Source organism: Entelurus aequoreus, linkage group LG06, assembly GCF_033978785.1.
Source record: "Entelurus aequoreus isolate RoL-2023_Sb linkage group LG06, RoL_Eaeq_v1.1, whole genome shotgun sequence".
Taxonomy (NCBI): Eukaryota; Metazoa; Chordata; class Actinopteri; order Syngnathiformes; family Syngnathidae; genus Entelurus; species Entelurus aequoreus.
In genome coordinates this window covers 11784908-11805383 of record NC_084736.1, presented here as the reverse complement: position 1 = coordinate 11805383, position 20476 = coordinate 11784908, and the positions used below count along the sequence as shown (strand labels likewise).

The 20476-nt window shown below is 37.8% G+C and overlaps 2 protein-coding genes across 3 annotated transcripts in view; one reads left to right on the top strand and one right to left on the bottom strand.

Moving 5' to 3' along the window:
* The window catches only part of mrtfbb (myocardin related transcription factor Bb), a 230500-nt gene that overhangs the window by 203854 nt on the left and 6170 nt on the right, over window positions 1-20476 (bottom strand). The window contains exon 2 of the mRNA XM_062049993.1: window positions 7769-7809. The gene's annotated coding sequence lies outside the window, so the exon portion shown is untranslated. The remainder of the gene's footprint in view (window positions 1-7768; window positions 7810-20476) is intronic.
* igfals (insulin-like growth factor binding protein, acid labile subunit) overlaps window positions 19037-20476 on the top strand; it is a 2743-nt gene continuing 1303 nt past the window's right edge. Inside the window, exons 1-2 of one of the 2 annotated variants that reach the window (XM_062049399.1) lie at window positions 19037-19406; window positions 19470-20476. The exon at window positions 19470-20476 is cut by the window's right edge and continues 1303 nt beyond it. In XM_062049399.1, the coding sequence (XP_061905383.1) occupies window positions 19475-20476 (1002 nt within the window). In that variant the 5' untranslated portion in view covers window positions 19037-19406; window positions 19470-19474. Of the gene's footprint in view, window positions 19407-19459 lie in introns of those variants that run through there. The other variant, XM_062049398.1, reaches the window with a different exon arrangement.

Sequence of the window (20476 nt, the reverse complement as noted above, 5' to 3'; positions counted from 1 at the left end):
TTTTGACATTAAAAATCAGGTACTGCATGCAATTGCATTTCTTTTAAAATTCAATATTATCAAAATCAAAATCAAAATATATTATCATATTGTAAATAATGTAAATAATTCGATGTATATACTTTGATGATTAACTTGTGTGATGACTATATTATGCTGATAGTATATATTTATACCATGAATTGATTAACGTGGACCCCGACTTAAACAAGTTGAAAAACGTATTCGGGTGTTACCATTTAGTGGTCAATTGTACGGAATATGTACTGTACTGTGCAATCTACTAATAAAAGTCTCAATCAATCAATCAATGTAGTCCAAACATATTTTTTGTTAAAATAAAGATAAATACTGTACTTAAATATCTGCTTGACTTATGATTTCAAAACAAATTATCAATAAAATTGTAGACTGTAAAATTGACTATAGATTTCACGGTTAAATTCCGCTGATTTGAGTTTTTTACCGTAAAATAAACTTTGGTACTGCTTTTTTCCATATACAATAAGACACTAAAACATTAAAAAACGAACAAAAAAAAACATTAAAACAACAAGATTTTACGGTAAAAAAAATACACAGTCACTTTTAAGGGGGCCCTTTAAAAGGGGAATAATGGCCAAAAGAGAATTTGTCAGTTTCGCACAAACTGACAGGCTCTTATCACAAATGTCGCTATTAAAAACGTGTGGCTGACTCTTTATATCTGATCATTCCTGATGCTCTCCTCGCCTAGAAAGCAGTGAAATGACCGCAAGGGCTCGGGGTACTATTAATAGAACCCCCCCACCCCAGCCGAGGTCTGGAGGGTATATTTGGCTGTCAAAGTCTTTGACAAAGCATCACAGTTAACAGCACGGCTGGACTGCCACCACCTGACCACCTGCATGGGGGGAAAAGGCCACTCAACCATCAGCATGGCGCACTGTTCAAAGTACCCAATGTACAGTAATAATGGTTGAACAATGTACCAGTGGATGGCAGTGTTGAGCCAGGATTATCTAACTAAATTGCTCTGGGTGTCACATTTTCAGAAAACTAAGGACAAAGGGAGCAGAACTTCATCTTCTTTCAATAGTGTATAATCAATGCAAGATACCTTCTTCACATGTTTGCCTCAACAAATGTCATAAACTAGAAGAAAACAATATGTTTAGGTTTGTTAATGATCCCCTGTATGTGATAGGACAGGCGTGCTCTGCTGTCTTTTGAGAACCGAATGCAAAAATACTGGTCAGAGATCAACTTCTATATGACAAGAGCGCTTTGTTGAGAGTAGATACCTTAGTTATACTGGGACCAAAATTGTTCAATTTATATATTAATGACATTTGTAAAGTTACAAAGGACCAAAAAGTTAGTAATATTTGCAGACGACACGACTGTGTTTTGTTCAGGAGAGAACACACAGATGCTAATACAAATAACAGAAGAAATTAACAAATTAAAAGAGACTGTTTGGCAAAAAAGACTATCCTTGAACCTTAGTACAACTAAAATAATGCTATTTGGTAACACTAGAAGAGAAAGTCCAACACAAATACAAATAGACACAAAATGCAATTTTTGGGTGTAATAATAGATAATAAAATAAACTGGAAATCTCACATAAAAATATACAATACATCAATAACGAATAAAATGTGTATTGGACAAAATAAATCACTCCATTTTCTTCTATTGCGCGACAGTGTTACCATATCTGAGTTATTGTGTAGAAATATAGGAAAACTACTACAAAAGTCCACTTCATTCCCTAACCGTGTTACAAAAGAAGTCAGTTAGAATAATACATAATATTGGATATAGAGAACATACAAACCCTTTATTTATTGAATCAAAAATACTGAAGTTCACAAATAAAGTGGATTTGCAAACTGCCAAAATTATGCACAACGCAAACTATAATCTGCTACCCAGGAATGTACAATTCTTCTCATCAAAAGAGGAGAAATATGACCTCAGAATTTTTTTTATCTTAAAACAATTGTATGCATGTACACCACTTAAAACCTTTAGTACAGGGGTGCCCACACTTTTTCAGCAGGCGAGTTACTTTTTAAATGACCAAGTCGAGGTGATCTACCTCGTATACACACACATATATATATATACACATATATATATATATATATATATATATATATATATATTATATATATATATATATATATATATATATATATATATATATATATATATATATATATATATTAAGGCTGCAACAACTAATCGATTAAATCGATTAAAATCAATTATAAAAATAGTTGGCGATTAATTTAGTCATCGATTCGTTGGATCTATGCTATACGCAGAGGCAATTTTTTTTTTTTTTAATAAACCTTAATTTATAAACTGCAACATGTACAAACAGCTGAGAAACAATTATCAAAATAAAGTATGGTGCCAGTATGCTGTTCTTTTTCAATAAAATACTGGAAAGGATAGAAATGTAGTTTGTCTCTTTTATCCGATTATTAATCGATTAATCGAAGTAATAATCGACAGATTCATCGATTATCAAATTAATCATTAGACAAAGGCTGTAACTGCCGCAAGAAACCTGATTGCCCTCTCAACGGGGGGTGCTTACAACCATCAGTGGTTTACCAAGCAAAGGTAACACGCAAGGACATTAACACATCCGACACATATGTAGGATTAACTGAGGGAGAATTCAAAACCAGATGGAACAATCACAAAGCTTCTTTCAGATGCAAAAGCCTGCGGAACACTACAGAACTCAGCAAACACATTTGGAATCTCAAAGACAACAATTTTGAATATTCAATAAGATGGCAAATTCTTGCATCCAGCACACCTTACAACAGTGGTAATAAAAGATGCAACCTATGCTTAAAAGAGAAACTGTTTATCATATACCGTCCAGACTTGTCATCCCTCAACAAGCGCAGCGAAATTGTATCAGCATGCCGTCACAGAAGGAAACACCTCCTAGGTAACACATGAGCCAACCACCACGCCCCCACGCCTGCCTGTACCCACCCGCTCTGTGCCCTATATAAACCATGGTATGTGAATGCTTCCATTAAAATCTCCTGAGGATTGAGGAAACCCCTCATGAAACAGGCCTGTAGAGATGAAATAGTCTTGTGATTTTTTTCCCCACACACATTATATATATATATATATATATATATATATATATATATATATATATATATATATATATATATATACACACACATACACTACCGTTCAAAAGTTTGGGGTCACCCAAACAATTTTGTGGAATAGCCTTCATTTCTAAGAACAAGAATAGACTGTCGAGTTTCAGATGAAAGTTCTCTTTTTCTGGCCATTTGAGCGTTTAAATGACCCCACAAATGTGATGCTCCAGAAACTCAATCTGCTCAAAGGAAGGTCAGTTTTGTAGCTTCTGTAACGAGCTAAACTGTTTTTAGATGTGTGAACATGATTGCACAAGGGTTTTCTAAACATCAATTAGCCTTCTGAGCCAATGAGCTAACACATTGTACCATTAGAACACTGGAGTGATAGTTGCTGGAAATGGGCCTCTATACACCTATGTAGATATTGCACCAAAAACCAGGCATTTGCAGCAAGAAAGTCATTTACCACATTAGCAATGTGTAGAGTGTATTTCTTTAAAGTTAAAACTAGTTTAATGTTATCGTCATTGAAAAGTACAGTGCTTTTCCTGCAAAAATAAGGACATTTCAATGTGACCCCAAACTTTTGAACGGTAGTGCATATATATATATATATATATATATATATATATATATATATATATATATATATATATATATATATATATATATATATGTACATATACACACACACACACACACATATATATACATATATACACACACACACACACACATATACATATATATATATACATACATATATATATTTATATATATATATATTATTTATAAATATTTATATATATACACATATATAATTTATATATCTATATATCTATATATATATATCTATATAGATATATAGATATATATAGATATATACACACACACACATACATATATAATTTATATTTATTTATTTATTTTGCCATTTTTGTTCACATGTTAAAAGTGTACAAAATACAAGCATTTTTAACATATAGATTCCCTTTTTTAATGAAGACCAGAATATAAGTTGTTGTATTACCTGATTCGGATGACTTGCATAGATTCACAGCAGTGCTGACAACTTCCACATTTTCTAACTTGGAGGAGAAAAAAGGCCTTTCTGTCCAATACCACATTGAAGTGGTGGGTTTTGGCATCTTATTTGTCCATCTTCCATATTCATTTTTATACACTTTACAAGAAATACATTGACGGCAAATTCGGTGGCTTGTTTGCGCTAGCTTTCTGAGACTCTTATTTTGTTAGCGCAGGCAGGATGGAGCAGCACTTTTATTGTGAAGACAGGAACTGTGCGGTCAGTCTTTAGGCGTTTGACAGGAGGTACGGTTGAATTAAAAACTGTTTCTCGCCTTCCTGACGGCCTTTTTTTCTTTCACACTGAGCTGACAGCAGCCAGCATCATTTCACAAGATCCTCGGGTGCCGCGAATGTCAATCAAGTGACGAAAGTGACGTCATAATGGCTGGCTGGCTGGTGGTTGACTGACAAACCCTCTGCTTTAGTATATCAGTATGTAGAATTAAATGATGGCACAGATTAACCAAAGAAGTCACACAAAGTACTAATATGATCCAGTTTAAGAATTTGTTCAAACTCCAAGTATTTACAAAGTACAAAGAAGAAGAATCATGATACAACATTTTTACTTATTTAAAAAAATGAGAGAATCTTATTAATCTCATTATGTGAATTATGACTGATTTTACTATTTATTTTATTAAATTATTTTTAGAATTGTATTATTTATGGAGTGAATTGTGAACAAATAGAGAACAGGAAGTGAATAAAAGTGTGAGTAATTGCTATGAAATGGAAAAGGGGTAGGATTGAATAAGATGTGCTTCTTCCTACTCCGTTTAAACATGTTAAAAAAAGAAACTGGAAATTGTGACATATCATGTAACTGTATGCGTGTTCGAAAAATAAACTTAAACCATACCCGCACCTGAGTTTTGAATCAAACCTGCGGGCCAAATTCGGCCCATAAATGACATCAGATGGGCAAGCGGGCTATTAGTTGAACATACAGTAACATTCCTCTAGACCAAAGGTTCTCAACATTTTTTCAGTGATGTACCCCTGTGAACATTTTTTTAATTCAAGTACCCCCTAATCAGAGCAAAGCATTTTTGGTTGAAAAAAAGAGATAAAGAAGTAAAATACAGTACTATGTCATCAGTTTCTGATTTATCAAATTGTATAACAGTGCAAAATATTGCTAATTTGTTGTGGTCTTTCTTGAACTATTTGGAAAAAAAGATATAAAAATAACTAAAAACTTGTTAAAAAATAAGCAAGTGATTCAATTATAAATAAAGATTTCCACACAGAAGTAATCATCAACTTAAAGTGCCCTCTTTGGGGATTGTAATAGAGATCCATCTGGATTCATGAACTTAATTCTAAACATTTCTTCACAAAAAAATACATCTTTAACATCAATATTTATGGCACATGTCCACAAGAAATCTAGCTGTCAACACTGAATATTGCATTGTTACATTTCTTTTCACAGTTCTTTTTGACAGACATTTAAAAAAAATCTCACGTACCCCTTGGCATACCTTCAAGTACCCCCATGGGTACGCGTACCCCCATTTGAGAACCACTGCTCTAGACCACGGGTCTTCAATGTTTTCCAGGCCAAAGATCGTCTACTTAGATAATCCTGTATAAAAGTGTCATTGTTTTTTTTATCAAATTGGTCCTAAAGCAGTTATTTTGTGCTTCCTTATAAGCCAGCCTGCACTGAAGAACTGTCCTAATTAGAGATGTCCGATAATGGCTTTTTTGCCGATATTCCGATATTGGCCAACTCTTAATTACCGATTCCGATATCAACCGATACCGATATATACAGTCGTGGAATTAACACATTATTATGCCTCATTTTGTTGTGATGCCCCGCTGGATGCATTAAACAATGTAACAAGGTTTTCCAAAATAAATCAACTCAAGTTATGGGAAAAAATGCCAACATGGCACTGCCATATTTATTATTGAAGTCACAAAGTGCATTATTTTTTTTAACATGCCTCAAAACAGCAGCTTGGAATTTGGGACATGCTCTCCCTGAGAGAGCATGAGTAGGTTGAGGTGGACGGGGTTGGGGGGGGGGTTGTATATTGTAGCGTCCCGGAAGAGTTAGTGCTGCAAGGGGTTCTGGGTATTTGTTCTGTTGTGTTTATGTTGTGTTACGGTGCGGATGTTCTCCCGAAACGTGTTTGTCATTCTTGTTTGGTGTGGGTTCACAGTGTGGCGCATATTTGTAACAGTGTTAAAGTTGTTTATACGGCTATCCTCAGTGTGACCTGTATGGCTGTTGACCTAGTATGCTTTGCATTCACTTGTGTGTGTGAAAAGCCGTAGATATTATGTGATTGGGCCGGCACGCAAAGGCAGTGCCTTTAAGGTGTATTGGCGCTCTGTACTTCTCCCTACGTCCGTGTACACAGCGGCGTTAAAAAAGTCATACATTTTACTTTTTGAAACCGATACCGATAATTTTGAAACCGATACCGATAATTTTCGATACTACCGTATTTTTCGGACTACAAGTCGCAGTTTTTTTCATAGTTTGGCCGGGGGTGCGACTTATACTCAGGAGCGACTTATGTGTGAAATTATTAACACATTAGCGTAAAATATCAAATAATATTATTTAGCTCATTCACGTAAGAGACTAGACGTATAAGATTTCATGGGATTTAGCGATTAGGAGTGACAGATTGTTTGGTAAACGTATAGCATGTTCTATATGTTATAGTTATTTGAATGACTCTTACCATAATATGTTACGTTAACATACCAGGCACGTTCTCAGTTGGTTATTTATGCCTCATATAACGTACACTTATTCAGCCTGTTGTTCACTATTCTTTATTTATTTTAAATTGCCTTTCAAATGTCTATTCTTGGTGTTGGCTTTTATCAAATACATTTCCCCCAAAAATGCGACTTATACTCCAGTGCGACTTATATATGTTTTTTCCCTTCTTTAGTATGCATTTTCGGCAGGTGCGACTTATACTCCGAAAAATATGGTACATTTTAAAGCATTTATCGGCCGATAATATCAGCAGTCCGATATTATCGGACATCCCTAGTCCTAATGGTACCTTTTTATTGTGCAATACTAAGGTATTCAAATAATAAAGTATAGCACTGCTAATTGCTAGCTGACAACTGGTGTCCTAATCATTAGATGGAAATTACAGCGCTAATAGCTAGCTATATTTAATGCTAAATGCTAATGGGCATCTAGGTCAACAATATTCATTTTTCATGTGGCTGGACAGGACAAATTAAAAAAACTTTTTTTATGCTAACATGAATAAATAATATTTATTTATTTTCAGGCCTTTAAGTAGGGGGTGAACATGCCAAAGCTATTTCTAAACTACACTACAGTGTGTTGGATCAATATGTACTTAAAGACAATTAAATTAGTGCGGGGCAAATATACGAAATGTAAAAAATAACATTTTCACGACCCCCTGCAGCATATCTGCAGACCCCTTGGAGGTCATGGACCCCTGTTGAAGACCTCTGCTCTAGAATTATGATAGGTAAAACAAATATTTCAGAAGTGTGAGGGGGAATGAACAAAAAACTGAACCTACCTTAGGTCAGTCAGAAAGAATGCACGGTCTCCGCTGTAAATCTGCAAAGACAAACACAAGCTTACATCACACACACAGACATAAATCACCAAACAACACCCATGATGAATTTATGGCAGCTTAAACAATTCAATTATCAGGCGTTAATGTACTTCTTTGAGGTTTTAGGGAGCTTTAACATGTTGGCTTTGTTTGTTTCACCAAAATAAAGTCGGTAATCCTTCAGTTCACCAAGTCTTTTTCAAACCTCATCTTTGAAAGGTTTAAACCAGGGGTGTCCAAAGTGCGGCCCGCAGCTAATTGTTTACCGGCCCGCCACACATTCTGGAAATACTATTGTAAAAATAAAAAAGAACATTAAAAAAAGTGGAATGAGGTGAAATCTAACGAGAAAAAGTTGCAATGTTGACACAAAAGCTGCCATGCAGGCTGTTTTTTTTTTCTTTTGTCTTTCTTTGTTTTTCTTTTTTTGCCATTGCTCAAAAAAAAAATAATAATGACAAAAAACCCATGTTATAATGAATTATTTTCAGGGCTCCAATTACTTCAAATATTTCACTTTAAAATGTTTTATGTGGTAAATATTGCATATATTGTATAGTAGCCATATAAAAACATCAAAGTTTTCTTTGACAAAAGCGCATAAAACAAACAAAATAATTGTTCCAGCATAAAATCGACAGATATATCTGAAGTTGATCTCGTAACTTAAAGGCCTACTGAAATGAATTTTTTTTATTTAAACGGGAATAGCAGATCCATTCTATGTGTCATACTTGATCATTTCGCGATATTGCCATATTTTTGCTGAAAGGATTTAGTAGAGAAAATCGACGATAAAGTTCGCAACTTTTGCTCGCTGATAAAAAAAAGCCTTGCCTGTACCGGAAGTAGCGTGACGTCACAGGAGCTAGTATTCCTCACAATTCCCCGTTGTTTACTATTCCTCACAATTCCCCGTTGTTTACAATAGAGCGAGAGATTCGGAGCGACAAAGCGACGATTACCCCATTAATTTGAGCGAGGATGAAAGATTCGTAGATGAGGAACGTTACAGTGAAGGACTGGAGGGGCAGTGATGGACGTATTTTTTTTCGCTCTGACCGTAACTTAGGTACAAGCTGGCTCATTGGATTCCACACTCTCTCCTTTTTCTATTGTGGATCACGGATTTGTATTTTAAACCACCTCGGATACTATATCCTCTTGAAAATGAGAGTCGAGAACGCGAAATGGACATTTAAAGTGACTTTTATCTCCACGACAATACATCGGTGACACACTTAGCTACTGAGCTAACGTGATAGCATCGTTCTCAAATGAAGATAGAAACAAAAGAAATAAACCCCTGACTGGAAGGATAGACAGAAGATCAACAATACTATTAAACCATGGACATGTAACTACACGGTTAAAAATTCTCAGCCTGGTAAGGCTTAACAATGCTGTTGCTAACGACGCTAAGGCTAATTTAGCAACTTAGCAACCGGACCTCACAGAACTATGATAAAAACATTAGCGCTCCACCTACGCCAGCCAGCCCTCATCTTCCCATCAACAGCCGTGCTCACCTGCGTTCCAGCGTTCGACGGCGCGACGAAGGACTTCATCCGTGGGTTTGGCGGCAAGCATCGGCTAGGCGTAGTAAGTAGTCCTTGTTGTGTTGCTGTAAGTATTGTACTTAGCCGCTAATACACTGATCAATCCCACCTACAACGTTCTTCTTTGCAGCCTCCATTGTTCATTAAACAAATTGCAAAAGATTCACCAACACAGATGTCCAGAATACTGTGGAATTTTGTCGAAGAAAACAAGAGGTTTTTGTATCGGGTCGATGGGGTCCAACCACTTCCGTGGATTTTGTGACGTCACGCGCATAAATCATATCCAAAGGAGTTTTTCAACCGGAAGTGTGGCGGGAATTTTAAAATTGCACTTTATAAGTTAACCCGGCCGTATTGGCATGTGTTGCAATGTTAAGATTTCATCATTGATATATAAACTATCAGACTGCGTGGTCGGTAAGAGTGGCTTTCAGTAGGCCTTTAAGTGTTGAAAGTAAAAGAAAAACCTAATAAAAATGTATCACTTTATGAGTGGGCCACCTTTTGGATCCCAAATATATTTAGTGATTTTTTATTTATCTTTTCACTGTGATTACTCAAAAATATGAAATAATTAAAATCAATGGTGTCCAGCATTATTGATCTTTTAGGGCTCTAATTACTAAATACAGCATATTTCAGTTTTACTATAAAAAAAACAAAGTTGTTTTTGACAGAAAAGCCATAAAACATTTTTTTTAATTTGTATTACTTTATATCAACTTGAAGTTGATATAGAGATTTACTGTAAGCGTTAAATAATTTTAAAAAAAATAAAATAATCTGACTTATTTTTATGGTCCCCAGGACCCCTAAAGGTAAAATAAATCAAAAATCCATATATTTTGTTATGGTTTGAAAATGAAAAATATCAAAATGGCCCCCACATGCTTTAATTTTTCCGTGTGCGGCCCTCAGTGGAAAAAGTTTGGACACCCCTGGTTTAAACGTTGACAAGAAGCAATCCACTCAACTCCAGATTTAACTAGGATATCCATGCTTTTTTGAAACTGTACATAATGACGAGGGGACAAGTGGTTTCAAAGGTGAATGAGCTCTGAACATCAGCTGGATAGCCGCCTAAACTCATAAACACAAAACAAACGAAGACTGCAGTCAAGCACTTTTTTTTTCCAAGAACACTGATTTCCAACCAAATATTGGATATGTTGCATCATCGTTGATTTTAGCAATATTAAACGAGGGATGTCCCGATCAACATTTTTGGCCTCTGGTCCAATCCGAATTCGAGTCCTGATCCAATATATTATAGAACTAAAATGTTTTTGAGCAAGTACCTAAAGTAAACACAATTTTAGAAAGCTTAACTTAAGTTTATAATGTGCCATTATTGTTGAAAATCAGACGATGTATTACTGTAAATGTGTGGTATTGAATGTTACATACAATATTTTAAACAAAATAAAGTGGTTGTGCACAATAAGTCAACAAAAGCAACAACTACTATCGGCTCCTATTTAGACTTAAACAAACTTTAATGATTCCCAAGGGAAATTGCTCAACACAGTAGCTCAGTTACAAAGGATGGAAAGGATAATGCACACAGAGGCACAAAAAGAGGGCAAAAAACCAAAAGGTATGAAGTAGACTAACAATGTACCATAGTAGCAATGTAAAATATAACATATGTAATATTTACATATTATAGAATAGAATAGAATAGAATAAAAGTACTTTATTGATCCCTGGGGGAAATTCAGCACTATAGTTCGCTCACAATAGACAAATACTACCGGTATACAGAATTATTATTAATTATTATTATTATTATTATTATTTAATACTGTATATAATATATGCTGATATATTATATTATATTTATTTAATTTATAATTATATATATATACACATATACATATACCGTATTTTTCTGACTATAAGTTGCAGTTTTTTTCATAGTTTGGCCGGGGGTGCGACTTACACTCAGGGGCGACTTATGTGTGAAATGATTAACACATTACCGTAAAATATCAAATAATATTATTTAGCTCATTCACGTAAGAGACTAGACGTATAAGATTTCATGGGATTTAGCGATTAGGAGTGACAGATTGTTTGGTAAACGTATAGCATGTTCTATATGTTATAGTTATTTGAATGACTCTTACCATAATATGTTACGTTAACATACCAGGCACGTTCTCAGTTGGTTATTTATGCGTCATATAACGTACACTTATTCAGCCTGTTGTTCACTATTCTTTATTTATTAGGGTCCGCACAGGACCTTTTCAAAAGGAATCCCAAAGGGAGTCCTTTTGCAATGGGACGAAAGGACCCTATTGAATTTGTAATGTTTTATTATTCTTTATTATTAGGGTCCGCACAGGACCTTTTCAAAAGGAATCCCAAAGGGAGTCCTTTTGCAATGGGACGAAAGGACCCTATTGAAATTGTAAGGTTTTATTATTATTCTTTATTATTTTTCCGCACGGTCGCGCACTACTTTGCCCCCCTTAACATGCTTCAAAACTCACCAAATTTTTTACACACATACAAAAACCTGCCCCCCCCACTTTAGTAAAACAACCAAACCCCACAAATACAAATTGCTCTCTAGCGCCCCCTAGGAAAAACCCAAAAACAAACTGCCTGTAACTCCCACTAGGAAGGTCGTAGAGACATGAAACAAAAACCTGTATGTAGGTCTGCTTTAGACCTACAACTCATAATTTCATATCCTCGGGCAAAAACCAACAGGAAGTTGGCAATTTCCCCTTCAAGACAAAAATGTACTAAAAAGACTGCTTTTTACGTCTTTGACCTCTAATTTGACCCCCTTAAAATACTTCAAAACTCACCAAAATTCTCACACACATCGGGACTGGTGGAAACTGTGATCTAAAAAAAAAAACCGAATCCCAAAACTCAAAATTGTGCTCTACATAATTTTTGGAAAAAAAAGAGAAAAAACTGCTCCTCAGAGGAAAAATCGGACAAAACTGCTTGTAACTTCCGGTAGGAACGTCGTAGAGACATGAAACAAATACTTCTATTTAGGTCTCGCCTAGACCTACATTTCATAGATTGACATCCTTCAGCAAAAATCAACAGGAAGTTTGCTATTTCTCCTTCAAACCATCATTTTTGTTACAACCGGTCACCAAACATCAAACATTATCTCCTCTGAGTGCGTTTGTCGTTTCGGCTTCAAACTGCTACAGGAGAGAGATTGAACCCTTCTGATTAAAAGTTGACGAAAGAGTGGTGATTAGTGCTACCGTTTTGATTTTACGCGCCTTCAAAGACCCGCAGCACTAAAGTTGCTACGGTGCCAAAAATGACAACGAAACTGCGATTAGACCTTCTTTGGCCTCAATACACACAATACCCTATAATGACAATGTGAACTCAGACACAACTTCCTCTAACTCCCAGTACCAATATCGTAGAGACACGAAACAAAAACCTCTATGTAGGTCTCACTCAGGACTACCTCTGGACTAAAGTATTGGACACCTAGGACTAGCACCTGCCAAAAGGCGGACCCGACCAATGCTGCTTGCAGCTTTAATTATTAGGGTCCGCACAGGACCTTTTCAAAAGGAATCCCAAAGGGAGTCCTTTTGCAATGGGACGAAAGGACCCTATTGAAATTGTAATGTTTATTATTATTATTATTATTATTATACCGACCCCACAAAGAACGCTAATTTGACCCACTTAACATGCTCCAAAACTCACCAAATTTGACACACAAGTCAGGACCTGCGAAAATTGCAAGTTATTAACAAAACCAACCCCCAAAAATAAAAATTGCGCTCTAGCGCCCCCTAGGAAAAAAAAAAAACAAACTGCCTGTAACTCCCACTAGGAAGGTCGTAGAGACATGAAACAAAAACCTGTATGTAGGTCTGCTCTAGACCTACAACTCATAATGACACATTCTCGGGCGAAAATCAACAGGAAATTGGCAATTTACCATTTTTGACAAAAATGTCCTAAAAACACTGTTTTTTACATCTTTGACCTCTAATTTGACCCCCTTAAAATACTTCAAAACTCACCAAACTTCTCACACACATCGGGACTGGTAGAAATTGCGCTCTCAAAAAATAACCGAACCCCGAAACTCAAAATTGTGCTCTACAGCAATTTTTTTATAAAACTGACAAAAAACTGCTCCTCAGAGGAAAACTCTGACAAAACTGCTTGTAACTTCCGGTAGGAAAGTCGTAGAGACATGAAAAAAATACCTCTACGTAGGTCTCATTTACACCTACATTTCATACATTGACACCCTTCAGCAAAAATCAACAGGAAGTTTGTTATCTCCATTTCAAAACAACATTTTTGTACCAAACGGTCACCAAACATCAAACATTATCTCCTCTGAGCGCGTTTGTCGTTTCGGCTTCAAACTGCTACAGGAGAGAGATTGAACCCTTCTGATTAAAAGTTGACGACGGCGTTGTGATTAGTGCTACCGTTTTGATTTTACGAGCCTTCAAAGACCCGCAGCACTAAAGTTGCTACGGTACCAAAAATGACAACGAAAATGCAATTAGACCTTCTTTGGCCTCAATACACACAATAGCCTATAATGACAATGTGAACTCAGACACAACTTCCTCTAACTCCCAGTACCAATATCGTAGAGACACGAAACAAAAACCTCTATGTAGGTCTCACTCAGGACTACCACTGGACAAAAGTATTGGACACCTAGGACTAGCACCTGCCAGAAGGCGGACCCGACCAATGCTGCTTGCAGCTTTAATTATTCTTTGTTTCTTCTTCCGCAGCTTTGCGCACTACTACGCCCCCCTTAACATGCTTCAAAACTCACCAAATTTTTTACACACATCCAAAAAGTGTGCCAGCAGACTTTAGTCAAAAAACCAAACCCAAAAAAATACACTTGCTCTCTAGCGCCCCCTAGGTAGAAAACTGCCTATAACTCCCACTAGGAAGGTCGTAGAGACATGAAACAAAAACCTGTATGTAGGTCTCAGTTAGACCTACAATTCATAATTTCACTTCTTCGGGCGAAAACCAACAGGAAGTTGGCAATTTCCCCTTCAAGACAAAAAATGACTAAAAACACTCATTTTTGATTTTTGACCTCTAATTTGACCCCCTTAAAATACTTCAAAACTCACCAAACTTCTCACACACATTGGGACTGGTGGAAACTGCGATCTAAAAAAAAAACCGAATCCCAAAACTCAAAATTGTGCTCTACATAATTTTTGAAAAAAAAAGAGAAAAAACTGCTCCTCAGAGGAAAACTCTGACAAAACTGCTTGTAACTTCCGGTAGGAACGTCGTAGAGACATGAAACAAATACCTCTATGTAGGTCTTGTCTAGACCTACATTTCATAGATTGACATCCTTCAGCGAAAATCAACAGGAAGTTGGTAATCTCCATTTCAAAACAACATTTTTGTACCAAACGGTCACCAAACATCAAACATTATCTCCTCTGAGCGCGTTTGTCGTTTCGGCTTCAAACTGCTACAGGAGAGAGATTGAACCCTTCTGATTAAAAGTTCACGACGGCGTTGAGATTAGTGCTACCGTTTTGATTTTACGAGCCTTCAAAGACCCGCAGCACTAAAGTTGCTACGGTGCCAAAAATGACAACGAAACTGCGATTAGACCTTCTTTGGCCTCAATACACACAATAGCCTATAATGACAATGTGAACTCAGACACAACTTCCTCTAACTCCCAGTACCAATATCGTAGAGACACGAAACAAAAACCTCTATGTAGGTCTCACTCAGGACTACCACTGGACAAAAGTATTGGACACCTAGGACTAGCACCTGCCAGAAGGCGGACCCGACCAATGCTGCTTGCAGCTTTAATTATTATTATTATTCTTCCGCTCCGTTGCGCACTACTTTGACCCCCTTAACATGCTTCAAAACTCACCAAATTTTTTACACACATCCAAACTCGGGTAGAGCCCACTTTAATATACAAACCTAACCCCAAAACACAAAATTGAGCTCTAGCGCCCCCTAGGAAAAACAAAAAACAAACTGCCTGTAACTCCCACTAGGAAGGTCGTAGAGACATGAAACAAAAACCTGTATGTAGGTCTGCTCTAGACCTACAACTCATAATGACACATTCTCGGGCGAAAATCAACAGGAAATTGGCAATTTACCATTTTTGACAAAAATGTCCTAAAAACACTGTTTTTTACATCTTTGACCTCTAATTTGACCCCCTTAAAATACTTCAAAACTCACCAAACTTCTCACACACATCGGGACTGGTAGAAATTGCGATCTCAAAAAAAAACCGAACCCCGAAACTCAAAATTGTGCTCTAGAGCAATTTTTTAATAAAACTGACAAAAAACTGCTCCTCAGAGGAAAACTCAGACAAAACTGCTTATAACTTCCGGTAGGAACGTCGTAGAGACATGAAACAAATACCTCTACGTAGGTCTCATTTAGACCTACATTTCATACATTGACACCCTTCAGCAAAAATCAACAGGAAGTTTGTTATCTCCATTTCAAAACAACATTTTTGTACCAAACGGTCACCAAACATCAAACGTTATCTCCTCTGAGCGCGTTTGTCGTTTCCGCTTCAAACTGCTACAGGAGAGAGATTGAACCCTTCTGATTAAAAGTTGACGACGGATAATGATTAAGTGCTACCGTTTTGATTTTACGAGCCTTCAAAGACCCGCAGCACTGATGCTGCTACGGTGCCAAAAATGACAACGAAACTGCGATTAGACCTTCTTTGGCCTCAATACACACAATAGCCTATAATGACAATGTGAACTCAGACACAACTTCATCTAACTCCCAGTACCAATATCGTAGAGACACGAAACAAAAACCTCTATGTAGGTCTCACTCAGGACTACCACTGGACTAAAGTATTGGACACCTAGGACTAGCACCTGCCAGAAGGCGGACCCGACCAATGCTGCTTGCAGCTTTAATTTTAAATTGCCTTTCAAATGTCTATTCTTGGTGTTGGGTTTTATCAAATAAATTTCCCCAAAAAATGCGACTTTTTTTTTTTTTTTTCCTTCGTTATTATGCATTTTCGGCCTGTGCGCCTTATACTCCGGAGCGACTTATAGCCCGAAAAATATGGTATATATATATATATATATATATATATGTATATACATATATATAATAAGAATTTATTTAAATAATTTGGGTTATTCCCCCAAAACCTTCCTGTATCCAGAGACTTACTCTCTGACTTTGTAAACAATAACACAATTATATATATATATATATATATATATATATATATATATATATATATATATATATATATATATATATATATCGTAATAATAATTTAAAAAAAGAAAAATATCGATCTACTCACTTTAATAGTTTACATAATGCAATACAAGGTATCGATAGTATTGACAATTGGATCGATCACCCCTACTTTGCATTGAAGCTTTCGCTGTTAGCTTCTAGTGTCGTCGTGCTCAGCCATTCCTTTTCCTCTAGTCCCCCAGTGATAATGTTACGTGGAAGAAACTTAAGTTCATTTTTCGCCACGGTGGTGAGAATTAGTATCTCAAAAGCGGCGTCGCACCGTGGATAGACGACACATTCTCAAATTGGAGGCGATGTTCTGGCAAGACATGCACCCCCCTGGAATTACTGCAACTCATGTGTGGAACAAGGAACATGGAAATATAATTGTGTCTTTTGAAGGAATCTTTCACGCGAGTACAATCTTTAAACCGGTGACAGTATGACCTGTGGTATAGATCGGCTGGGCTCGGCAGCTCCTTAACGATCTGTTAAAAAAAGGGAAATATCGGCCATCGATCTGATCCCAAGATCGGTATCAGGACATATCTAATGAAAACACATTGTTTTGTCACAGCAATGACTTTTTCCAGTAATCTAATTGGATTGAGCTGAAGACATTTAAAAGATACCTTAAAGGCCTAGTGAAAGCCACTACTACCGACCACGCAGTCTGATAGTTTATATATCAATGATGAAATCTTAACATTGCAACACATGCCAATACGGCCGGGTTAACTTATAAAGTGCAATTTTTAATTTCCCGCGAAACTTCCGGTTGAAAACGTCTAGGTATGATGACGTTTGCGCGTGACATCGATGGTTGAAACGGAAGTACTCGGACACCATTGTATCCCAATACAAACAGCTCTGGTTTCATCGCGAAATTCCACAGTATTCTGGACATCTGTGTTGGTGAATCTTTTTCAATTTGTTTAATGAACAATGGAGACTGCAAAGAAGAAAGCTGTAGGTGGGATCGGTGTATTAGCGGCTGGCTGCAGCAACACAACCAGGAGGACTTTGACTTGGATAGCAGACGCGCTATCCGACGCTAGCCGCCGACCGCATCGATGATCGGGTGAAGTCCTTCGTCGCGCTGTCGATCGCTGGAACGCAGGTGAGCACGGGTGTTGATGAGCAGATGAGGGCTGGCGTAGGTGGAGCGCTAATGTTTTTATCATAGCTCTGACGAGGTCCCGTAGCTAAGTTAGCTTCAATGGCGACGTTAGCAACAGCATTGCTAGGCTTCGACAGGCGGCACAGCATTAACCGTGTAGTTACAGGTCCAGTGTTTGGTTTGGTGTCTCCTGATAGTAGTATTGTTGATCTTCTGTCTATCCTTCCAGTCAGTGGCTTATTTCTTTTGTTTCTATCTGCATTTAAGCACGATGCTATCACGTTAGCTCCGTAGCTAAAGTGCTTCACCGATGTATTGTCGTGAAGATAAAAGTCACTGTGAATGTCCATTTCGCGTTCTCGACTCTCATTTTCAAGATATAGTATCTGAGGTGGTTTAAATTACAAATCCATGATCCACAATAGAAAAAGGAGAAAGTGTGGAATACAATGAGCCCTTTTACCTAAGTTACGGTCAGAGCAAAAAAAGATACGTCCTGCACTGCACTCTAGTCCTTCACTCTCACGTTCCTCATCCACGAATCTTTCATCCTCGCTCAAATTAATGGGGTAATCGTCGCTTTCTCGGTCCAAATCGCTCTAGCTGCTGGTGTAAACAATGGGGAAATGTGAGGAGCCCTTCAACCTGCGACGTCACGCTACTTCCGGTACAGGCAAGGCTTTTTTTATCAGCGACCAAAAGTTGCGAACTTTATCGTCGATGTTCTCTACTAAATCCTTTCAGCAGAAATATGGTAATATCGCGAAATGATCAAGTATGACACATAGAATGGATCTGCTATCCCCGTTTAAATTTTAAAAAATCATTTCTGTAGGCTTTTAAAAACTTTGATGAAAATGATACTGTGGTGGGGGGGGGGGGGCAACCCATCTTTCTATTGTTTTCTATTATGAAAGGTTGTGGTTATCAAATGCAGTGGTCGGCAACGGCAAAGTTACGAAGCCAAAGTGGAAACATTGCGGTGTTATCTAAATTTGATTGTCCTCAAGAGCATTGCCGGTTCACGGCTGCTTGAAACCAGACCAGATAGTGAGGGGGGAGAGTCAACAAAAAGTTAGCTATTATAACCAAAGACAGGGACCTCTGGAACTACACTGTTAAAAATGGGATTATTGAAAATGTATGACTGAAAATGACAAAGATGTAAATAAATATATGGCTACGTATGGTAGTAACGTTAGGAGGGGCAATGCACACAAGTCTGTTTGACTTAAATTCTAGAGGACTATCTTATCTCTGGTCCACTGTATATCATTTACAGTTGATGCACTCAGTGACAAGATTTCAGCAAACACCAAAGGCCACTGATGAGGTGGACAATGGTATTTATATGGCGGTTTGGTGGGCTCCAAAAGGACTTCAACTTAGATGTGAACCCTATCCTCTTTGCACAGGGTTGAGAATTTAAAGCATTAGTCATTCTTTAAGGTGAGCACCAGAGACTTGTGAATCAGCTGAAATCCGGTGGAAGAAAATGGGTTAACCTAGAAAAAAAAACTGTCTGGGCTTGCCTTTGCAGTCATGCCATTCAGCATACAAACGATTGCATAAGGGCCAGTCATTCAGCAGTTGACACACTGCGCTTCCTAAAGCAAGACCATCCAGGTTTAAGGTAAGTCTGATAAACTTACCTATCTTAAGGAAAGATTACAAATTAATTCAATTATGTCCACAGTTGGGATGCAAACCATCGGGCTATTTTTCCTGTGGGTACTGGGAACATCAGCGTTGTTGCCAGACCCCAGTCCCACCAAAGAAGAACCCATCCCGTGTTCTAAAGGATGCACCTGTCTACACGATGAGTACAGCTTGGAGCTCAACATGTACTGCAGCGTCCGCAACTTCACTCAACTCCCGACCGACATGCCACAATCCACGCACTCCCTCTGGCTGGACGGCAACCTATTCACCTTGCTTCCGGCGGCCTCCTTCAAGGATCTGAACACTCTCAACTTCTTGAACTTGCAGAGCGGCCAGCTGACAAGTGTTGACGCTCAGGCCTTCAGAGGACTGAGGTCGCTGGCTCATATTCACCTGGAGCGCAATCGCCTGCGCACATTACCAGGTAACATCTTCCAGAACACGCCAAACCTAGCCTCTATTAGTCTGCACAACAACCAGCTCAGTCGAGTTGATGAGCGACTCTTTTCTGGACTTTCGCACATGTGGCTTCTGAACTTGGGGTGGAACTCCATAGCGGTCTTACCTGAGACGGTTTTCCACGACTTACACGGCCTGAGGGAGCTCATTTTAGCTGGAAATCGACTTGCTTACTTGCAGCCACAACTCTTCCAGAATCTGGCTGAGCTGAAAGAGTTGGATCTTACGGGAAATTACCTAAAAGTCATTAAAGCCAATGTGTTTGTTAAGCTAATTAAACTACGGAAGCTCTACCTGGCCCAGAACCAAATTGGGACCGTGGCACCAAGAGCCTTCATAGGCATGAGAGCGCTCAGATGGTTGGATCTCAACAACAACAAGCTGACTTCTCTCCATGAGGACACCTTCTTGGGCTTGCATACTCTTCACGTGCTGCGGCTTTCCAACAACTCAATCGCCGGCATCAGGCCCAGGACGTTCCGTGATTTGCTGTTCTTGGAGGAACTGCGACTCAGCCACAACAGAATCCGTGCCCTGGGAGACAGAGTTTTTGAAGGCCTTGGCCATCTTGAGGTTCTAGAG